The 21197-nt window shown below is 45.7% G+C and overlaps 1 protein-coding gene across 5 annotated transcripts in view; it reads left to right on the top strand.

Moving 5' to 3' along the window:
- The window catches only part of CELF2 (CUGBP Elav-like family member 2), a 635027-nt gene that overhangs the window by 550537 nt on the left and 63293 nt on the right, over positions 1-21197 (top strand). For all 5 annotated transcript variants that reach the window (XM_075552397.1, XM_075552393.1, XM_075552394.1 and 2 more), the window contains 4 exons: positions 517-651; positions 10274-10353; positions 14506-14664; positions 17191-17254. In XM_075552397.1, the coding sequence (XP_075408512.1) occupies positions 517-651; positions 10274-10353; positions 14506-14664; positions 17191-17254 (438 nt within the window). The remainder of the gene's footprint in view (positions 1-516; positions 652-10273; positions 10354-14505; positions 14665-17190; positions 17255-21197) is intronic.

Here is a 21197-nt window from a genome sequence, read left to right as displayed (position 1 = left end):
TTTTCTTCCCTTCGGTGCCTTGGTTGAAAGTTTGTTTACCAATTCCACTACCTGCGTCCGCCTGGTGTCCTCTCCTGGCCGTTTTCCCTGTCCCTGTCATTCAAGTTAAAAGAACATCTACAAAAACCCAAAATAAAATCTGAATCCCAAAATAACTCCGCATCTCATAGCAGAATGGCAGTGCTTAGCAGTCACACCAGATTTCCAAATACCATTTGCTTCCAGGGGTAGGGGGAGGGGAAACATAGCCCCCCCATATGCCATGTCCTCAGAGGGCGGTTTATTGCGTAATCACAAGTTGCCGGGAAGGTGAAATGTTCAGGTAGGGCGGGGCGACGGGAAGAGGCGAGATGAGGGGTGTGGAGGAAAGGAGGCCAAGTACCCGTCTGAAGGCTTAGCCCTGGGACCCGTGTGTCATCCCCCATGGCCGAGACTCAGCGGGATGCGGTAATACAGCATTGATTGCAAGACAAAAGATGGGATGGCCTTTGCTCATAAATTATTTTTATCTCCTAGCTGTGGAAGACAGAAAATTGTTCATAGGAATGGTTTCGAAGAAGTGTAATGAGAATGATATCAGGGTGATGTTTTCTCCATTTGGCCAGATAGAAGAATGCCGGATTCTCCGGGGACCTGACGGGCTGAGTCGAGGTGAGTGTGCCATCTGCACTGTCTCCTGCTTTAAGTGCTAATTGGACTCTGTCTCACAGTTGAGGTAGCGGTAGCCCCGCACACCGCACGCACGAGGTGACCCTCTACTACGTCCCGTTGGGAGAATTAGCCAGCCTGAACTTTTCACTGGGTCCCAAAGGACCAGCTTTGATTTCTCAAGTTGAGAAGGTCTTGGTGCCAGCGTGTTGGCTCAGGTTATTGCTGCCGCTGGAAAGCTGACAGGCTGCCCTGTGGTTGCGCCTCCCTGCCCAGTCTCAACGTGAAGAAGATGCAGGCGAGGGGGCAGGGGGGGGACACAGAAGAGAGAGAGAAAGGATCTTTGCTGTTTTCATCTTAGCCTTGTGGATGTCCGCCTGGGGCTTAAAGGAATGGTAGGATCTGGTCCTGTGAATGAGAGTAGCACTCTAGAAGAAGAGAATTTAGCACTCACAGGTGGCACAGAGCAGGTATGGACTTAGAGGAACTGGGCCTGGGTCACGCAGTCTGAGGGTTTTAGACCGGAGAGCGAAACCGCTGGAGCCCTGAGCACGGGGATTCCTTTCAGTGACAGCGGTCTTAAATGACTTGGTGGCACAGAGTGTTGATGAAAGGCAGTCGTTTGGCAAGCAGCTGGACAAACTAGTTGGAATTAACTGTTCTCTTTCCATGTTGGCCCTCCACCTGTAACAAAGCCACACACGTCCTGCCTTAAAGCACTCATAACAGTGGATGATAGGCGAGTGGTAACAATTGTCTGACTACAGCTGCCTGAGGCAACCCCGAGAGGTAGAATAGAAAGAATGTTCTGTGTGACACCGTTCGGTTCTGAAAGAAATCCTTAGCTGTGCGCTACTATCCATCTCCCTATCAGTGCTGTTTCTGTGGAGCTCATTAGACACGTCCCTTCATTCTCTGCATCAGGCTGCTGGACAGCAGTGCTACCCAGATCACGTGGTGAAGAGAAAGAGGGGCCACACGGACCCAGGCAGTCATTTGCATCCAGCTCTCTAGTTTCACCACAGTGCATTGCCATGCGAGGAAGCACGTTTGTCCTTGTGACACGTGGAGCTAAGGCTTCATGGTGGCAGCCGCCAGAATGGAAGGCACGGAGAAAAAAAGTTCTCCACCTCCAGAACCCCCAACTAGAGACAGTCTAGATGAAACTAGAAGGAGATGAAAAACCTCCAAGCTTGTGATTTCTGTCATTTCTTTTGGAGGTGGTGAAAAACCAGGAGAGAGGGGAGAGAGACGTGCCATCCCTGCCTAAGCATGTGGTGACGATTCTGCATTTCTCCTTACTTACCGCTTCCAGAAAAGATGTGATTCTCTACAAACTGAGCAAGGAGAGAGATTGAGCTGGGGCCCTAAACAGCAGGTCCAGTGCCTCAGGTTAATCCATAGCTTACCGCCTGTGCCAGGACGGATATCAAGCGGAATCTCCCAGCAATCATAGGGGCTACCCAACCTCAGTCTCCTGTGCAACCTGACAAGGGCAGGACATGGAGATTTCCACCCCAGTGACATCTTAGCAAGTTCAAGTCAGGAGCACGTCCAGCCATTCCTGATCATCTGATTATGTTGGGGGCATCCAAGAGGTGTTCCCTTAGGTGAGAGATGGTGGGAAGAAAAAGCAGTGTAGCTAAGTGAAGGACCAGAGACGCAGGGGACACATGATCGCGTTGTTTGCATTCGCTTCTTTGCTATCGGTTTAGTGATTATACTCACGCCTCTCTCCTGTAATTATTTTCAGTAGTATTTCCGTGTTACCAAAAGGTCCCTGGGAGTGTAGTGAGTTACACACTAGGCTGCTAACCACAAGGTCAGCAGTTCGAAACCACTTGCCTCTTCCTGTGAGAAAGATGAGGCTTTCTGTTCTCATGATGAGTTACAGTCTCAGAAACCCACAGGGACGTCTGCTCTGTCCTAGAGAGTCACTAAGAGTTGGAATCAACTCAATGGCAGTGAGTCTGTGTTATCATTGGGTTCTCCATTCCCCAAAAGCATAGCGTGGAGAATAGACCAAAAGAAGGGGCATAACTTAGTTATGGTGGAATTCATAGTGGTCTAGAAGCTAGTGACCCCAATTTCCATCCCCAAACTTCTACTGATAGGAAGCATGACCTTAGTCAATTCATTTTCCAGTCTCCATCCTTCTATGTCCCCATTTGTAAATAACATATAATAAAAATGCCAGCCCTGCTTATCTTATCAGGAATCATTTTATACACTGCTGTGATGGCATTCTTAGACGTATATGACACCCACGGTCTAGTAGAGAGACCTTGGATGTGAAGTCTAAATCCCTGATTTCTGTCTTCTCTGTCAGGCTTGGCCAATTTACGAAACGAGTCTCCGTCTGTCTAGTGGGGGCAGTCGTCAGCAGCATGGCGGCCTGCAAGGGGTAGCGCTCTGGAGTATGCAGGCATTCTTTCTGCAGCAGAGATTTTTAAGCAGCCCCAACTTTCGTAGGAAAGTGCAGGACACGGTACTTAACAAGAGAACTTAGCTCATTTGATCTGCCATTTGGTTGATTAACCAGCACTTGACACCAGAAACAGCCTATTTCTGAAACAAGTTAGGGGAACACGCTCATCAATATTTTATGCAAATGATGGCTCAATGTAAAGTGTAGAATCCCCCCCCCCCCCCGCCCACAGGCCCACTTTTTTTTTTAACAGAAAAGCAATTTCTGGTGAGCCGATGAGAATTCTCTATTGTAAAAGAGAAAATAACTCCTTTATAACCATCTGTTCTGCGCTATAAAGAGAGATCATGGATTGGTTTCCCATGTGTGGGAACCCTAGACCCCTGGGTGCAGAAGACTGCTCCTGAATCAGCATATTTACTGAAAGAAAATTTTCTTTCATTCCACTATTTTGCTTCCATAAAAGAACTACAGTTTTCAATCAAATATTAATGTGTCCCCACCATTAGTGGCATGGCAGATTGAGGACATTCAGTCTCTCTGCTCCCAGTGCACAGAGCTGGCTCAGCTGTCTAAATAAATAAATAAATAAATAACAACCGAGTAACAGGGAAGCTGGGCTTTTTGGCAGAGTACCTTCTCGTACTAAAACCAGAGTAGCCAGTGTTCAATGAAATGTTTTTAAATCAAATTGGTTGGTTAGGACGAGGAAGAGGGGAAGTTGAGTTGTTCACTCGGGTTTTTGTTTTCTTCCCGTTGCCCAGTTCAGCTACACAAATACTGACAAAGGAAGCCAGCAGTGGTGTGCGGTGACTTCCCACAGGTTTTTAACGTCGCCCCTTCTTTGCCACATCAATAGTTTAAGCCCATCCTCAACAGGTACCAGGCTGGGCTTCTCTAGGAAGGGTGGTCCATCTGTAGCTCTCTTTGCATCAGAGTCTTGGACTATTCAGGAATGCAGGACCTTACCAAGCCCTGCCATACATCCAGTTAGGACATTTTTTTAATTATCTTTTTTTAAAATTAATGATCTACGTATTGGTATGCAAGCATTTCAAAAGGTATCATGCTTACTCACCAGACCTAGATCTGTGCTATGTCCCCCACAAGCAGACCCACTTAGGAGTTGGTCATGGCGGCCTACACTGGGGCCCAGCATTAGGCAGCACTGTGGTTGTTCTTGTCCCTTGCCATTGAGTCAGCTCCATGGTGATCATGTGTGCAGGGTACTGTTCCCTAGAGGTCTCAAGGCAATGCTATCTAGAAGCAGATCGCCAAACCTATCTTTTGAGACACCTCTGGGTAGTCTCAAATGGCTAGCTTTTCCCACTAATAGTTGAGCATTTAACTGTTTGTACACACACACACACACACACACACACACACACAAGGGTCCCTTTAGTCTGCATGGCCACCTGCAGAGATTAATTTTACCCATTGGGGGCAGTAACTCATTCTACTATCATTTCTAATTTGGAAAGAGTCATATGGAGATGCTCTCAATCAACTTCATGATCCTCAGATCCCCCAGTCCTGGTGATCAGCCTCTGGGCACCTGCTGTGTGAACCCAGTGGAGGAAAGAAGCAGGAAAGAAGTGGGATGCTGTGGACTCACACGAAGCAATGCAAACGAGATGCTTGCCCTCAATATTGAAGCTTGAGGTTTCTAAGATTGAAGCTTGAGGTTTCTAAGTCAGTGAGCTTGTTTGACAGCACGGCCTTAGTGGGTTGGCTTCCTCAGCACGTTCTTACTGACCCATAGCCCGACAGTCAGCGCTGGCTCCTCGAGGACCCTCTACAGGGGTCTCTGAGCCACAGCCACCGAGTATCCGTGACTGCAACAATGACGGCATTTACTTCGTTTTTCTTTCCCATAAACCGTAGTCTGATCTTCACTGCCATTTAAGGTAACTTTCTGCTTGTTTAAGAATCTTCCAGCTGTGTTTATGGGGTTCCAACACTCGCCTGCCAAGACCCTTGAAAAAAATGAATTGGCAATATTTTCTGGGCTGCTAAAAGCAAAGACTGGATTTGGCTATTCCATCCTCGTTTTTTTGTTTTTTGTTTTTTTGCTGTCTCTGACTAGGGATTTGGCCTTTTTTTTTTTTTAACAGCATGGGCATGGAAAGCAATCTATTTTGATCATAGCAGGAGAGCCTTGTGCACATAGTGCCTGGCCATTCAGATAAGGCATCATTTATCAACTGTTCCACCTATACCCCCCGCCCCCGCCCCTATCCCCACATTGCAGACCGCATCTTGCAAAGCTGAAACCCTGTGCTGAATACAACCTTCCAGTTTTATCCTGACATAGATGCCAACAGCTATTGAGGGTGTCTGTGTTAGGTTCCGCTAGAGAAACAAAACTAGGACGCTTATGATTTTAGATAGATAGATAGATAGATAGATAGATAGATAGATAGATAGATAGATAGATAGATAGATAGATAGATAGATAGGACATAAGAATAAATAGCTAACTAGTCTACAGAGCAGTACAAATGACTCAGTGTAACTCACTTCTGTGAGACAGTTAATACACTGGCAGTCCTTCAACTCACGAGGGCTGCTGGGTGCAAGTCAAGGAAGCAGACAGCTGAGTCTTCTGTAGAGCAACACAGGCAGTCCAGCCACAGGCAGCAAACAGCAGGGCAGGTCACTAACAGTCAGCCACATGACAGGGTACAACAGTCCCCAGCTCAAGTGATGTGTACACCAGCAGGATGGCAAGACAGGTCTTGAAGGAAGCTCAAACTACAGCGACACGGTCCACAGGTTGGGTGTCCCACAGGTTGTGTAGCTCACAAGTTGGCGTAGAGAACCAGCTAAGGCAGCCGCAAACTGGTCCAATCATCAAAGATCAAGAGACAAGAAAGGCGAGGCTCACCGAGCCATTTATCTCTTTGCCCTTCAATTAAACTGCAACCTTATTAATCCTACATGTATTTATTGGCCAGTTTGGCACAATAAACCTACCTATCACAGTGTCCAAGTCTGCCCTTGACCTCAGGTAGCACAAAGGAATGATCTCTCTGGGGCAATTTTAAACAAACGAAACCCAACCCTGGGGATAAGGACGCTGGCAGTTTAATTTGTCTGCCCCAACATTGTATCGGTAGTAGATGTTTGGTAAACTCTTACCCCTGCTAAAAAGATACAGTGAGGAAGACTGGCTGCTTCAGGAATGAGAATTTATAAACACGTTTTCCACTGGGTGAATGCCCCGTCATTTGAAGGTAGGCTGCCTTCGGCTCTTCTTTACAAAGTAGCAGCAGGAAAGCAAGTAACCCGCTACTGTTCATGCATTAGCAATGCCTGAACTTCTTGTTCATTTTTATGTTTCCTTTCTGGTATGGAAGGAAGAATGTATCTACTTCTCTGCTCCAGATTATCTTGCAACTGAGAAGGAAGGCAAGCACCTGGCTTCTGTTAGCCTTCCAAGTGAACTGATAAGTGTAATCGAGGTGCTCACCAGACTCCTCAGTGCCAGGGCTGCCAGCTCCCCTTGGAGCCTGTCTGTGGGAGGAAATTACTGTGAGAAAACTTTCCCCCGTCAATCATGTATCTGTTTCAGCCACAGGAACGCAACCTCAGGGAAACAAGAGGAAAGAGAGCCCTTTCATTTCTCTTAGCAATCTCTGGCCTTCTGAAAAGCAGAGACTACAAATAATTGCCAGATCAATTGCACATTGTTGGCCACAGTTGCAGGTGGGGTGATTTTTGTTTTCCGGTGGCTTTTATTGATGGGGAGATTTGAAGGCAATAATACATACGTTATCAAACCGAACAAAAAAACAATAAATGGGGCTTCCTGGCCTTAGTATCTTTATTTTCTCTCCCCCAGCCCCCAAAACCTGGTTCCCTCAGCCTTTTGCTCAGTAACCAGAGCACTGATTACTGAGAGCCCCCTGTATGTAAGAACCCAGAAAGGGCAAGGGCTGACCCTCCAAACTCAAAAGCAGGCATCCCGTCAAGGCCCAGTTAACTCGACTGCACTCAGGAACTGGCTTGTAGTAGAGGCTCGTGGTGAGTATGACAATAGTGTCATTAATTCTGTGCCGGGTAACCGCATCTTGTTGGCTGGTAAGACCAAGGGATGAGCCACCCTAGGGGGAGAGCGCCAAACCACGGATTTGAGGCCTACTCCCAAAGGGCCACCTTAAAGTGGTTTCCACCATCGTTATTGGGAAAGAACTCAAAATTAAACCATTGAGCTGCCCGCACTTCCTGTTCTAAGCACAGTCACCAAGGTGAATAAGCTGCCCGGTTCGAGAGAGAGACAGAGACAGAGAGAGACTGGCTTCTGACCTTGCTTACCTTCATCGGCATGGCAGCGAGAGAAGGGGAGTTTTCAGTGTGCACTTACTCCCTCTTTATAAGTGACACTGTCATTTTCCCTTTTAAGTAACTGACTCCAGCACAGAGTACAGAACTTGGCAGAAGCCCCCAAGGAGACAGCTCCCTCCCTGCCCCCTTCCAGTAGAACCAAAGGGTAGAGAGGGCCCCAGATTGGTCAGATCCTCTTTTGGATGGTCCACAGAGAGTGTGATTAGAAGCATCAGTCCAGCTTTTAATTGCAGGCTTCGGAGAGGCGAAGGCCATGGTTCAAGTTTATTAGAGATGCAGTCTTACTTCTACTGCTGTTACTCGTGTCCCGAGACCTGGTCACTGCTCATGTTCTTTTTCCCACAAAGTTACTTACAGAAGTTTCACGTGTGTGACATGGTAGTAAATGCATCAACTCTGCCTTATTGATTATTTTTTTTTTTAGTGGTGGTGGTTATTTTACAAGGGTTGTCTTTTTGTTCTGTTTGTTTGGGTGTTGTTGTTTTTTTTTTAATGCATTCCTAACCTCCATTTGGAAACTGACAGTTTGGCACCCGCTTTTGGATAATAAGAACAGATGAAATGAAGAAAGAAAGAAAAAAAAGCAATCTGCCTGACTATGAGAAGCAGACTTAGTCTGGGCTTTACATATCTCTGCTGTAGGTTATTTGCAATTGCCTCGTTGGTCACCTCTAGATAAGAAGGGGAAAGATAAACCACTCTAGTGTCAACTCTTCTACTCATCCTGTTAGTGGCAATCGGCATGATTCTGATGACGTGGTACGTGGAAAAACAGGATGGTCAATTGGAGACCGTCAACTGAAGGCTCAGCGTCAGTGGGGAAGCCAGCTGATGAGCAGCCAGTCACCTGCCTCTCATGCTACTGCACACCTTCCTGTGGGTGCCTTGCCGGCAGCCGTGGAGGGCCCTTATTGATGACAGCCACTTGCAGGCAGGATAGGGCCAGGTAGTGTGTTTTCAAAAGTCAACTTCGCTAGCTGCTGGGGTGTCTTGAGAACTCTGCGACACAGCCCAGCACTCCCAGCGAGCTAGCTTAGCAGGGAGGTGGAGATGACTGTGTACCATGAAAGTTTTTTTTTGTGCTAAGAATTATAGCCTGATGCACAAGGGGGAAAAATGCATTGATTTATTTTCATGACTGGATGTTGTTGTGCTTTGGGGGGTCATGGGCAGATATTGCATCCTCTAATTGCTATTTGATTAAAAGGTGCTAATACAGTATTGACTTGATAATCTCACCAGGTATGCATGCAGTAAAAGAAGCAAGTATCTTTTTTTATGCCTTGCACATTGATTTACTGAAACCAAACCATCTGCTAGTGGTTTGACTGTAGCCCATTTTGTTTTTGCTTATCGGCCACAGGGCAACAATCTCAGATTGTTGATGCTAGAATTCCTCTTTCACGCATCCACTCTGCAATGACAATAGGCTTCAGCCTCTCTCTCTCTCTCTCTCTCTCTCTCTCTCTCTCTCTCTCTCTCTCCCTCCTCTCGCTCAGTGTTTAGCTCTGCTTCATTTGGAAATCTTTTTAAGTAGTAATAATAATAATGTTTTGAGGAAATTGAGTGGAACACTAAATTATTCTCTGATACCTAAGTTCAAACTGTGCAAGGCTAAAGAAGCTGGAAATCAATGCACTGTTAAAGTCATTAGAGATCATAAATGAATAAGTCTGTGTTGCTTTAGCTAAGCTTTTAGTGTGCTGTGGTATTATTATAAAATCAGTCTGAATCTGCATTAATTTCACAGTCTTCTTCCCTAAGAAGCCCAAGGGTGCATGATGAATAAAATGTAAATTTCAGAAGGCAGTGTTTTTATTAGTGAAAAGGCCAATGAGCCGTGTAGTTGGAGCGGTGACCTGCGTGGTGGCCAGCACCGGTACAAGAAGCAGGAACAGGCAATATAGATGCTAGTGATTTTTATTACACAAGGGGAAGAAACAGATGCGGCAAGTTTTATGGGCCACCCAGTAAACCTTCAGAGAAACGTATAGGTGGTTTTTATGTGTGTTAGGTTGAATCTCTGGTACACTTCAGAGAGCTGGAACTTTAAAAAATCATGAAGATTTCATACAAATAAAGTCCAACGGTCTCAATTTTGCTTTATAGACATTGTTGAATATTCTAAGAGTAATAGAGCATTTGTTTCTGTTAATGAGTGATGACTCAATAGTTTGTGAAGTATTTGGTACACTTGCTTGCATTTGATAACATCAATTTATAGCTATATACACATGTATGTGTATTTATATATATATATATATGTTTTCAGCTACCCAGAAGAGATTAGATATCTGTGTGTATATATAGAAAGACATATAAGATATTATTTGCTGACATTCTGAGCTCTTCAATTCTATTTGCTAATTTGCCCTTGGTGTGAGGATTTTTAATATTGTCTTGTTAAAAATCAAGGATAAAATTTGAAATCCAAAGCCCTAATGTGTGGGTGCCGTAAGTAAGGATGATCATCCAAGAAGAAAATGTAAAGCAGCAACTTTTTATTCTACAAAATGCAAACTAGAACTTGCTCATTTCTAACCCTGTGGCAAAAAAAAAAAAAAAAAAAAAAAAAGTACCCAGCTTCCACCCCTACTCTCCATTAAAAAAATAAATAAACTAACTAATAAATCTTTCTGCTTTGGTCAGATTAGCAAGTCAGCACTGTGAATAAAAGGCAAAATAAGATTAAAAAGCAAAGCCAAAGAGAAGTTGTTTATTTTTATGTACTACTGAGAACAGTGTCGTCCTGTGGCGGTTCTCGTAGACTGTGTTGGTTTAACAAGCGTCAAACCCTTTTGTCTTGTTGTTTTTTGTCTTTCCTGCTCCCTGTCCCCTTGTTTCCCACAGGCTGTGCGTTTGTCACATTTTCTACAAGGGCAATGGCACAGAATGCAATCAAAGCCATGCATCAGTCTCAGACCATGGAGGTACTGTATCATCTGCCCTTCCTTTGTTTTCTTTGTGCAAATGATGGGAATGGTAAAGCAATTCTCTCCGGCGTGGATTGTTCACATGACAATCACAGATTTAAACTTTCACCATCTCTCTTTTCTGTTCATTCATATTCATTCTCGTTCATATGCTCTCTCCACCCACGCCCGACCCCCTGTTTTAATCGACTCTCTACCCCACCCCACCCCCTGACACACACGTCTTAATTTTTCTCCTGATGACTTGAAATGCATTTAGTGAAACCTTCCACTTGCTCTACAGATATTTTCTGAGCCTTCTGTGGTAGGGGCATAGTGCCCCCCACCAAAAAAAAAAAATTCAAGTCCTCGTGCCACTTAGACAAAGTGTCATTCTGGACCAAAAGGTTCAACTCCATTCCCCACCCCAGGGCTGCTGCAGACTAGACGTGAACTCCACCACGCCCAATTGCAGCTTGCCCTGCACCCAGCCTCAAGGTTCTCTCGCCTGAGTGTGGGATCAATTTCTTCTTAGTTTAGTCAAAGGATTATATTTTCACATGGAGAATTAGGGGGAAAGTCAATACTTCTCCCACTTCATTTAACCGATGAAAATAACTCATTTATGAGAGTCCACTGGGAACTTAGATGTCTGTTTGTATGCCCTAAAAAAATGTGGACGGCAATGAAGACGTGTAAAAGGCTCAAATTTTGTCTCTTCATGAGAGAGAGTGAGCTTAAGGGAAGAGGAATCTGCTGGTGTGGGTTTGCCCCCACAATACAGATAGATGGCTCTGTACTTTTAGTCTGTGATTCGGGTCATGGCCTTTCAGAATTTTGCACAAAAGTATTCCGAGAGTGATATGCTGTTATTTATTCTGTATTGTCTGATGGGACCATTTGGAATTGCATGTTCTGCTGTATCATGTGAGACTGTATCTTTGTGTACGGGGGATCTTTTCTAGAGGGGGCCTTGTGGCGTTCTATGAAGCTATGTTTGTGTGTGTGTGTGTGTGTGTGTGTGTGTGTGTGTGTGTGTGTTTCCTGAAGAAGAAGAAAAAGATCTTTCCAATTTGATTTAATATGCACAATTTTTCTTTTTTTTAAACTGAGCTTCTTCTCACCCTCCCCCATTTTGTCAGGGGCCTTTTAATTTTTTTTCTTTTCTTCTTTTTTTTTTTTTTTGCAATGCTGCATCTCCCAATGCATGCTGGGAGTAAAGTGATCACGACACGTCATGTTTTGTGGGCAGCTTTTTTACAGTGAGTCAAGAAGGTGGGTGGGAAGGGGGGAAAGAGTGTGCATGGCATTGTCATTAAGTGTTTACTGTACTTTCCTGACTTTTGATACTGGCATTGCAAAGCCTATTGTCTTTTTTCAAGCATTTGTTCTGACTTTGATATTCCTAACATATCTTTATATAATCAATGTGTTTTCCTTTCAGTGCAATGCATTTTTAAGACACTCACACCCCCTACCTGAAAGCAAGCTCAGGTGAAAACCGGCCATGCTAGGAACTAATTAGCACGATTTGAAATATCTAGGAATCCACTCTGTACAACATGCGGTTTCCTATGTGACTATGTGTTTTATCCCCCTTCTCGGAACCTAGACTGCTCCATTAGTGTGGATCAGCCTGATATACGGCTACATTTCAATTTGGAGATTAAAATGCAAGTGTTGGTGGAGGAGGGGAGGGGGGATGTTTTTGCCTGTATGATCATGTGTGTTTCAGTCTCTAATTATTTTCCTTCCTGTCCTTTAGTGGTTTGTACCCAAATTGATTACATTCACCTTAGAGAAATTTCCCCCTCAATTATTCCAACTCTGTAAGTCAGTTCTGGGGAGGGGTAGGTCTTACCCCCCCCCCCCAAATGCATCCCCAGAGATGCAGCCGTGGAGCCCTGTTCTCCTGTGTTTTTGTAGGAGGAGAATTTGAGATCCTAAGGATAAACGGAGACCAGCAAAACCATCTGCTCGCGCCCTGGAGAGGACTGGTTAGAGAGAACGGGGTGTGTGCATCCCAAAGCAATCTGGGGTGCTTCGTTAGCAGGGCCGTACAGAAAATTAGTGTGGCCTGCTTGTTTATACACCTGGACATCCATGCGGGCCCAGAGGGGCCTTCCAACACCGACACGTCCTCGTTCAAATGAGAGATGATACGCGGTGCCTCTCTATGATTGTGCGACTGAAGATTTTCTCCTTTTTGTTTGATAACCAATTGCGTTATTTTCAGGACTTAGAACCACATGTTGGACTGAGATGTATTATGAAGAGATTTCCATTGGAAATTATTATGAGAATTTTAAGGCTGAAAAGAAGGTCTTAAAAATAAATAATTTTTCTACTGTGCCTTCTACTTCTCCGCATTCCTTCGCCCCCCCAACAAACACCACACAGACAGACACACACCATACATGCAAACACACGCACACAGACACACACACAAACACACGCCACACAGACAGACACATACGCGTACTCTGATTTTCTCCTTGATGTCTTCGTAAAGGCATTTTTTAAAGCTGTCATCATTGGTCTTAGTTTTGTTTCTCATGTGATTAATTTTTTTAACTTAATAATGAAACCAAACCCCCCAAAATGTACTGTTAGGAAGAGGCGCTATGCTCTTGATAGGTCACATCGATTACACCAGTGACACCCCTTTTCCGTACAGACCCCTTCTCTACATACCTTCCATCTGCAGAATGCCCGGCTCTTTAAAGTGGCGAAGTGCTGAAAGACGGAGCAGATGAAGGCCCATGAAATCTAGTTTTTCAAAAGGGCTCTTTGAATAGAGCTCCTGGCTCAGTGCACTGTGACCCCGAGCGCCAGAGCTGCAGGCTGATGTGCTTGGAAACCCAGCACAGAAGCAGCCGCCTCATGCTCTCTTCTCACTCTGCCCAAATCCACTAGTGGGTTTGTGTTTGGGGTGGGGGCTTGGAGGGGGGGTTGGTAATAACAGACACGAGAGCCTCCTATATTCACAGTTCTAGCTCCAGTAATTACTCAAGGTGGTATGGAAGTTTGTTTTCTAGAAGATAGCAAAATAAATGACCCAAAGGGAAGAGAAAGGCAAAGCTCACTTAACTAGGAGTCGGAAATTTCCCAGCAGAGAGAAGTCTGTAACACGCTGCATTTCAGTATATTTTTATTTAATCACTTCTCCTTACCTCAGTCCAAAAAAAAAAAGTCACAGCTTTAATTGTGATGAAACATGCCGGCAAGCCCCACTAAGTGGAGAAAAGATGGGGGTGGGTAGAGGACGTTTCTGCTGAGCATTTACCAAATGGCAAATGTTGGAAATAAAAATGCTTTTGAAAGGAAGTCTTCATGCTTGAGGTGTTAGGCCATTCTTTTCCCTAATGATTGTATGCCTCAAACATGAATTCATCCTATGATAGAGTCCCTGGCCATTTGTCCCTTACCACCCCTCCTTAATGCCTTCCCTTTTCAGGCAAGTGAGAACTGAAGGCAACTTCCAAAAGAGCGAGATTCAATGGGGAGAGAGATGGAGTAGAATCCTCCTCCTTTCATTTGGCTGGAATGTGCCTCTTATTTGGGGGGTTGTGATGGCCCTGGGGGCTCAGAGCAGAGTAGATGTGCTCTGGTAAGATGTAGCGAGAGCTTACTGAAAATAGGTGACCCACGACTCTGACCATCTCCCTTCCTTCACGTTCCTCAGATGCGCTCTTAACTCCCGATTATTACTGGATCGATACAGTTCCCATCCGTTCCCACGTTCAACAATTCATAACTGAACATTGGAAAGAATGGGAAAAAATAATACATAAGAGAGTGTTTATTCCCATTACAATTTGACCCTTTCTTTGCCCCCTGCTCTTGTGTGGAAACAGGCAGACACACGGAGACAGGCTGTCCTTATAAAGCCGAGCAAACCGTGAAGCTTAATGACAGAGCAGTGATACAGCGTCTTAAGGTCCAAGGAAAGGTTGAAGGGAGACAGCATGGAGAGAGAGAAGGAGAGGCCAACCAGCCAGCCAACCAATCCCCAAAGACAGTTTCTGGACTTTTCTGTTGCTGGTAGTAGTCACAAAAGAAGAAACCACTTCTAAACAATTCGGGTCCATAAGAAGAATAGGTCCGGTGCTGATTGAGTTTCCCGAGGGGGGGAGTCAACCAGGCTGTAACTTCCCTCTTCGCTTACAGGGTTGTTCTTCACCAATCGTGGTGAAGTTTGCTGACACCCAGAAGGACAAAGAACAAAGGCGCCTCCAACAGCAGCTGGCACAGCAGATGCAGCAGCTCAACACTGCCACCTGGGGGAACCTGACAGGTCTGGGCGGACTTACCCCGCAGTACCTGGCGGTAAGTGCTTGAGAGGGCCCACTGCTTTGGGGCCCACAAGAGAGGGAGGTGTATGCACGCTGAAGCTCTTATGGCCTGCAATCGTTCTGAGTGCTCCAAAGAATTCATTTCGGGGTGCATTTTCAATGTCAAGGAATCACTGAAAGCAGCGTGGGTGTAAAACGTTCAATTGAGCAGCCTGAGCATTTGACTAATGCTCACCTATTCTAGGCAAAGCAAGGTCCCACCAGGCTAACCCCTTTCTCTAACCAGTGTTTCAGAGGCAGCGACACCCCCCCTCCCCCGCCGCCACCGGGTAGATCAGCAGTCGTTCCGTGGTCTGCCCCTGTGCAGCCTGCCCTCGTAGATGGTTTGGGAACAAGATTTACACGACTGGCCTTTGCCTCACGGGTTAGTGCCTCACATCAGGGCCTCCGCTCAACCCTCTTGAACCTTCATGCCGTTATTCCACGGTCTTCCCAACGGACCTTTGTTGATTCAATCAAATGTTGCTGCACCTATTTGGGAAGTAAAAAAAAAAAACAGAAAGAAAAAAGAGAAGTTACTTTAAGCCAACAGGACCCAGTTCTTTGAAGAGCTAATCAAAACAGAGTGCCAGTCCCCAGTATGAACCGAATATCTTACCTAGTGTGAGCATGGCCTCTGGAGCAGCCAGGTCAGCCGGGGGCTGGAAGACGGCAAAGTCTCAGAACTCTCTTATTTGTTTGCTTCGGAACCCACTTTGTCTGCTTGGGGATCTAAATGCCGGCCGTTATCTTTTCATGACAGAATTTCTTTTTAGGAGTTTAAGTCCTTTATGCCAGCCTCTGTGGGCGTGTACGCCGTGTGTGTGTTCCATGTCCCTCTTGGTCGTTATGTGTGAATGATCCTTCTCAGGGATTGAATCACCCATGAAGCTCAGTGTGTAGCAGAAACTATGCTAGATGTTTTGTAAGCAAGTCCTCATGGGTACCTAGACGTTGTTGGATAATGCAGAATGTTGGCTGGAAGCCAAAAGGTTTGGAGGTGCAAATCTCCCCAGACACACCTCAGGGCGGAGATCTACAACCACAAGGTCAGCCGTGAGGCCCCGTGTTACTCTGCCACACATGCGGTTGTCTTGAGGCAAAGATGACTTGATGACAGCTGGTTGTTGGAAAGATAAGATGTCCCCACATGTCCAGATGAGGACAGGGAGGCTTCAGTAGGTAAGGATTTTTTTTTTTTACCAACGATTATACTGCAGCTGTTGCCAAGTAGGATTTTCCCCCATGCCACCGGCTGCACCCTCCCGTACACCACACAGCTTCTCGAAGGATTTTGGGGTGCAGATGAGGGTGGCAGTGGTCGCTTGAGCCACCAATCCTCAGTGCCTATGGATTTTTGTATTTCACAGTGAATCACTACTTCCTTAGCTAGAAAGGAGACGTATGCTTTCTCGGTCTTCACCCACATCCTTGGTTAAAGTATCAAGTGTTATGCAAGTTTATGTTTGTCATTTTCTAGTCATTTCTCCCATTTATCCATGGAGACAGGAGAGGTTTTGTCAGTGCTAAAAACCTGTAAATGCTTTTCCATGTATTTCTCCCGATCTGTCATGCTGTACATTTCATATATAAATGAGTCGGATTTAAAATAGTTTATTGCTTTTGTTGCTTTGTCTGCCCCCCTACACACACACACCCCCACACAAATGTGTGCTTTTCAAATACTCGCAGACCATCTGCTCAATTTTGTATATCAGAATTTTTACCAGAGATTCATGTCAAGCTCACCTTTTGAGGGTTCTTAAGAATCCAGCTGCCGCCCTACCATCTCTGAAACCAAGACTCCAGTGGGGTGTTCCGTCTTCTGACGCAGCCCCCATCCTTGGAAACTCCCATTTTTGAAAGCTCTAGGGAAAAATGCAGACACTGTCTCGCAGGCTCATTCATTTCGTTCTTTTAAAATACCTAACATAATGTAGATCTTTGATGTTCGGCGCATTCGAGTGGTCCAAGTTTCGACCAAGCATACGCCAGTGAAGACCACCTTAAAGTGGATGACCTTCCTGGTCGTCCACCATGGCTCTCACTGGGCGGCTGTGACTCAGCTGCCAGCTATAGTTATGGTGACTTTTATGTGGGCAGAAGAGTCAGCGAGTCTGTGATTCTAATGAAGGGTCACAGCAGTGGAACTGTGGAGGCAAGTAGGAGAGATTTAGGGGAATGGACTTTGATTGACAGAGATGAGTTATGGTACCGACTGGACTACAGAGAGATATAATTAGTCACGCGATGTTGCTTTCAAGAGGCTTAACACCTGGGTGTTAAAAAAAGAGAGTAAATTGATTGTTTTAGGCAGCAGTGTTATTGTGTGTCCTCCCCCCCTCCCACCTGTCTGTTTCATAATGGAGATTAGACATTCAAATGGACTCACAGCCTCAATGTTGGGGACCTTCAGGCCATCAGGAGGCAACAGCCATGAACGGAGTGGCCCCCTTGTAATTCGGAAGGGACTTTTCTCTCCCTCTCAGCATTGTTGTGACAGCTTCCCTTTCCTCTGCAGCTCCTGCAGCAGGCCACCTCCTCCAGCAACCTGGGTGCGTTCAGTGGCATTCAGCAAATGGCAGGTAAGTCTGAGCACGCGTGGTGTATGGTTGTGTGGATCTGTGTGTGCCATGATCCCCCCCCCCCCAGAGGGCCAAGAAGCAGGGGAAATGGAGAACAAAGGGTAATTATGAGCCTATTAGCTTTCTAACTGAAGTGTTAAAATTAGAGCCAGCTGCTCTTGAAGTCCTGCGAACTTCCACTTGGAATTCCTATCCAGCCTCGCATAGGAATCCTGGGCAGTATCTTTAAAATGGGATTGATGACTGGGGGATTTCCACCCAGATTCTTATACCCACAGCGGCCAAAATGATTGACGTCCCTCGACCATTTTAATAATAGGCAGTCAATAAAAATGTTCTGACCTCCATAATGAAAGCCAAGATTGCAGGCCTGTCTTTGATAACAGTTTTGCAGTCCCTTGATAACATCCACAGATAATTAATGCCTGCTTTTAGGAGGGGGGAGTGGTTTGGGTAACGTCCGAACCCCAGTCGACAATATTTTACATCTCTCACTTTTATGTGGGAGCGTAATCTTTGTTCTTGGGAAAATCAGAGTGTGCCTGCATTTGAACACCAGCTCATCGAAGCTTTTCTTTTTATAATGAGCGGTGCCAGGAGTTACGGAGGGGCGGTGATTAGTGAAAGGTCATTCCTACTGTGTCACCTCCCATGCTGATATCCTATCTTAACACGGTGCCAGGGAAGGCAGCGAGTGCGATAAATCAGCACGCAGGTGCCTATTAACCTGCCAGGAGGAATGGTTAGAAAGCTTTCTCCTTGCTTGATTCCCCCCCAAAAAAAGGTGGGGGAGAGAGGGCAAGGAGAACAGATTGTTGGCACCCACGAATCCAACACAGTTTGTTTTCAGCAAGGACGTCCTGAATCAATGCAACGACACCCGGATGTGCAGAAGCAAAGTCAGCCTTCTTCATCTCTGGAAACACCCCACCCCGGCTTCATAATTTCTTTCCTTTCTTTGGCCCCCATGCATATCCTTGGGTTTTCTTTTTCCTTGTTTCTGTCGGGACAGATTTTGAATGGGTTTCCATGAGTACACATAGGGGTCCCCTCGGGGGGTCCCGTGACCCTCTCTCCATTATGGCTGCACCGGCTACTGGGAGCATGCCTCATAGTCATATAGTATATCGGCCTACAATTAACAATACTGCTGAGTTATTTTACGGGTTTGAAACCTGCTGGCATTGCCTGCTTGTTGTGTTCCTATAGAGCTTTTGGGTTATTAGAAGAAAAAACTGTGTCTGTATATTTCTTAGCACGATGACTAACGGCCCTCAGTATCTGTACAAATACAGGTTTTGGGGAAAGTCGACCTTGGGGCTCAGAATGGCGTGGAAGGGCTGGTTCCTTTTAATGCTGATTAGGGAGCTGAGGAGCAAGCAGCAGCCAGGAAACAGGCCTCCAGATTGTGTGGGCCAACCCAAGCACTGATTGGTCACAGAACCCACTGATTGCAAGAGGAGTTTTTCCTCTAAGAACATGGACCAGCCCTGATCCAAAATTAGGGGCTTTCCTTCAAGAAAGCCACAAGCTCTCCCACGCCCACAGTTGAATTATGCAAAGAAGGTCACTGGGTCCTGAGGCTCCTGCCAAGCATGCCCATCTGAGCGGCCCAAGCGCCCTGTCATTTTGCACTAGGTTGTATGCTGCCTCTTCACCAACTGCTGGCCAGGACGCTCCGATTCACCTGCTCTGCTCGCTCATTTAAACAGCGAAGGTATCACAGTGCCCTTCTAAGGCCCCCATGGAGCAGGTGGCTAACGTAAAGCATTCTACGAATGCTCCAAGCTTTCCGAAGGATCCCTTTCTGAGATCCTCCACCCTCTGAAATCCACCATGCTTCAGCCTGCACAGGCTGTAAAATCAAATGCGGAAAAGTCACTTATTTGCCATCCTGAGCACTGTAGGCTGTGAAGGTGTAGATGCCCAGGCTCTCTCTGCATGGCAATTCCTGCAAAGGAGGCTCTTCCTTCAGAGGACTCAGTAGACCTCAGCTTCCCAAATAGCTGAAGCATATGGTTTGGGGTATGTATTTTCTACCGGGGAAAAATGGTATCTCCCCCAACTCTTTCTGTCTTCTCTCAAAAGTCCAGCTCCACTTCCTCAGCCTCAGTCAGTGAGTAGAATGCGTTCCCCTGAAGTCCTTCACTTCCCCAGCCTCCGTGAAACCTGTAACCACTCCCTCCCGGATGCAGGAGCCCCTTCTGACAAGCATGGCCCTTTCTGACACGCATGGCCCTCACCTACTGTGTCCAGTGTGTGCCTGCTGCAAAGAAATACCCACGGCCAATTTTGAGTGCACACGTGAAGAATAAACATATAAATCAGCAGATCTAAATTTGTATTTTGGAAACATTTTCCGTGGAACTTAAGTTAAAGCCTCCGTTTTTTTAAATTAAGAAACATGTAACCTTGCATATATACTTGCAAAAACGATATCAACCGAATGCTGTTCTCCTCGTGAATGGATCACGGAGAACTTGGAGATGGAGAGAGTGGTTTCATATGCAATGTGTGGCAGAGCAGAGGGCATCTAGCTCCATACAGAGGTGGTACTGTATTAAGGTTGAAGGGATCAAAGAAGTCATTGACCCAAGACTCCCTGCTTTATTGAGTGACCCATCTTATGATGGAGTAAAAGTGGGCGGATACAGAGTTCAAAGGCAGAATTTTTGCATTACAGGGGCATGTACTAAACTCCAGGTTTGAAATTCCACCGGTCCAGCATGGGAACACTAGTTCCAAAGAGAGTGAAATATCATTTCGGAAACCAATAATATTTTGTTGTGAGCATCTCTCGAGAGGGAATGGTCTGCCCTTCAGGAAATGGAGGTTTACAACCACAGTCTAAGGTGTCTCGTTGATACAAGGTAAAACGTTTTCGGTTTGAGGAGGAAATAAAGCCCCAAACAGAAACAACCAGAGAAATTTGAAATAACAAGCTACTAAGTGGTTGCATCCATAAAATTGAGGGTGACATCTCTTTTACACAAGAAATCTTATGCTTTCTTTCCAACTAAAATTTACTCCAGGCTTATCTTAAGAGTTTCTAAAAAGAGGAACCTTTTAAAATATGCGATTGAAGAACAGAAAATGGATCGGCATCAGATTTTTATAATCAGAATGCTCTTCTGTATGCTTTTAGTGCATCCTTGAAATTGATTGATTTTATTTCCCCTTTCAAAGCATCTACCAAATGTGTATCCATTTCTTGTTCATATGTGGATGGGTTCAATGAATTTCTACAATCTCAGGAACTTGAGATTGGGCTAAGAGTCTGTATTTTCCTTGAAGGACAAGGAAGCAGAGAAGAGTGACTGTGGGGCCCTTATTTTTTAATTATTATTATCATTAAACAACCATCCAGTCAAAAGAGCGTCTTGTTGGAAAATCAAGGACAGTGCATTTCAGGTTCGTTTTTTAACAAAGCTCTTTGAAGTAAGCATGAAATTTACCAGCAGAGTCAAACCAAGGAGGAAAATCCTGCTGAGACGTTTACAGTTGAGCCCACAGCACATATGAGATAGCAGGCGTTGGAATCAAAATCTCCAAGTGTCCCATGCCTTTTATGAGATCGAGCCCACTGGTGCTCCACTTTACAGGTGAGACAGTGAAGTTGAGACGAGCTAAAGCTACTGAGCCAATTGATGGCAGATTAAATCAAGTCAGCCGGATCCAAACCTGAGCGCTCCCCATCATTCCCAAACCTAACCGCCAGGCCCTGTCTCACAGGAAATTCAGGCCTGTTTGCAAAACCCAAACTGCAAATGCCAAAGGAGCCAGAACCTTGGATTTGTGGTTCAGAGAGGTCCCCACATGGTTAGTGAGGACGTGAGTCGACAAGAGTCCCAGAGAACTACCTCCTTTCATTCCGGAGGGTGCCCAGTGGCACAGCAAGCTACACATTGGCCTGCCCCTGCAAGGACGGCAGTTGGAGACCCCC

The sequence above is a fragment of the Tenrec ecaudatus genome, chromosome 6, assembly GCF_050624435.1.
Source record: "Tenrec ecaudatus isolate mTenEca1 chromosome 6, mTenEca1.hap1, whole genome shotgun sequence".
NCBI lineage: Eukaryota > Metazoa > Chordata > Mammalia > Afrosoricida > Tenrecidae > Tenrec > Tenrec ecaudatus.
This window is presented reverse-complemented; position numbering and strand designations above follow the sequence as displayed.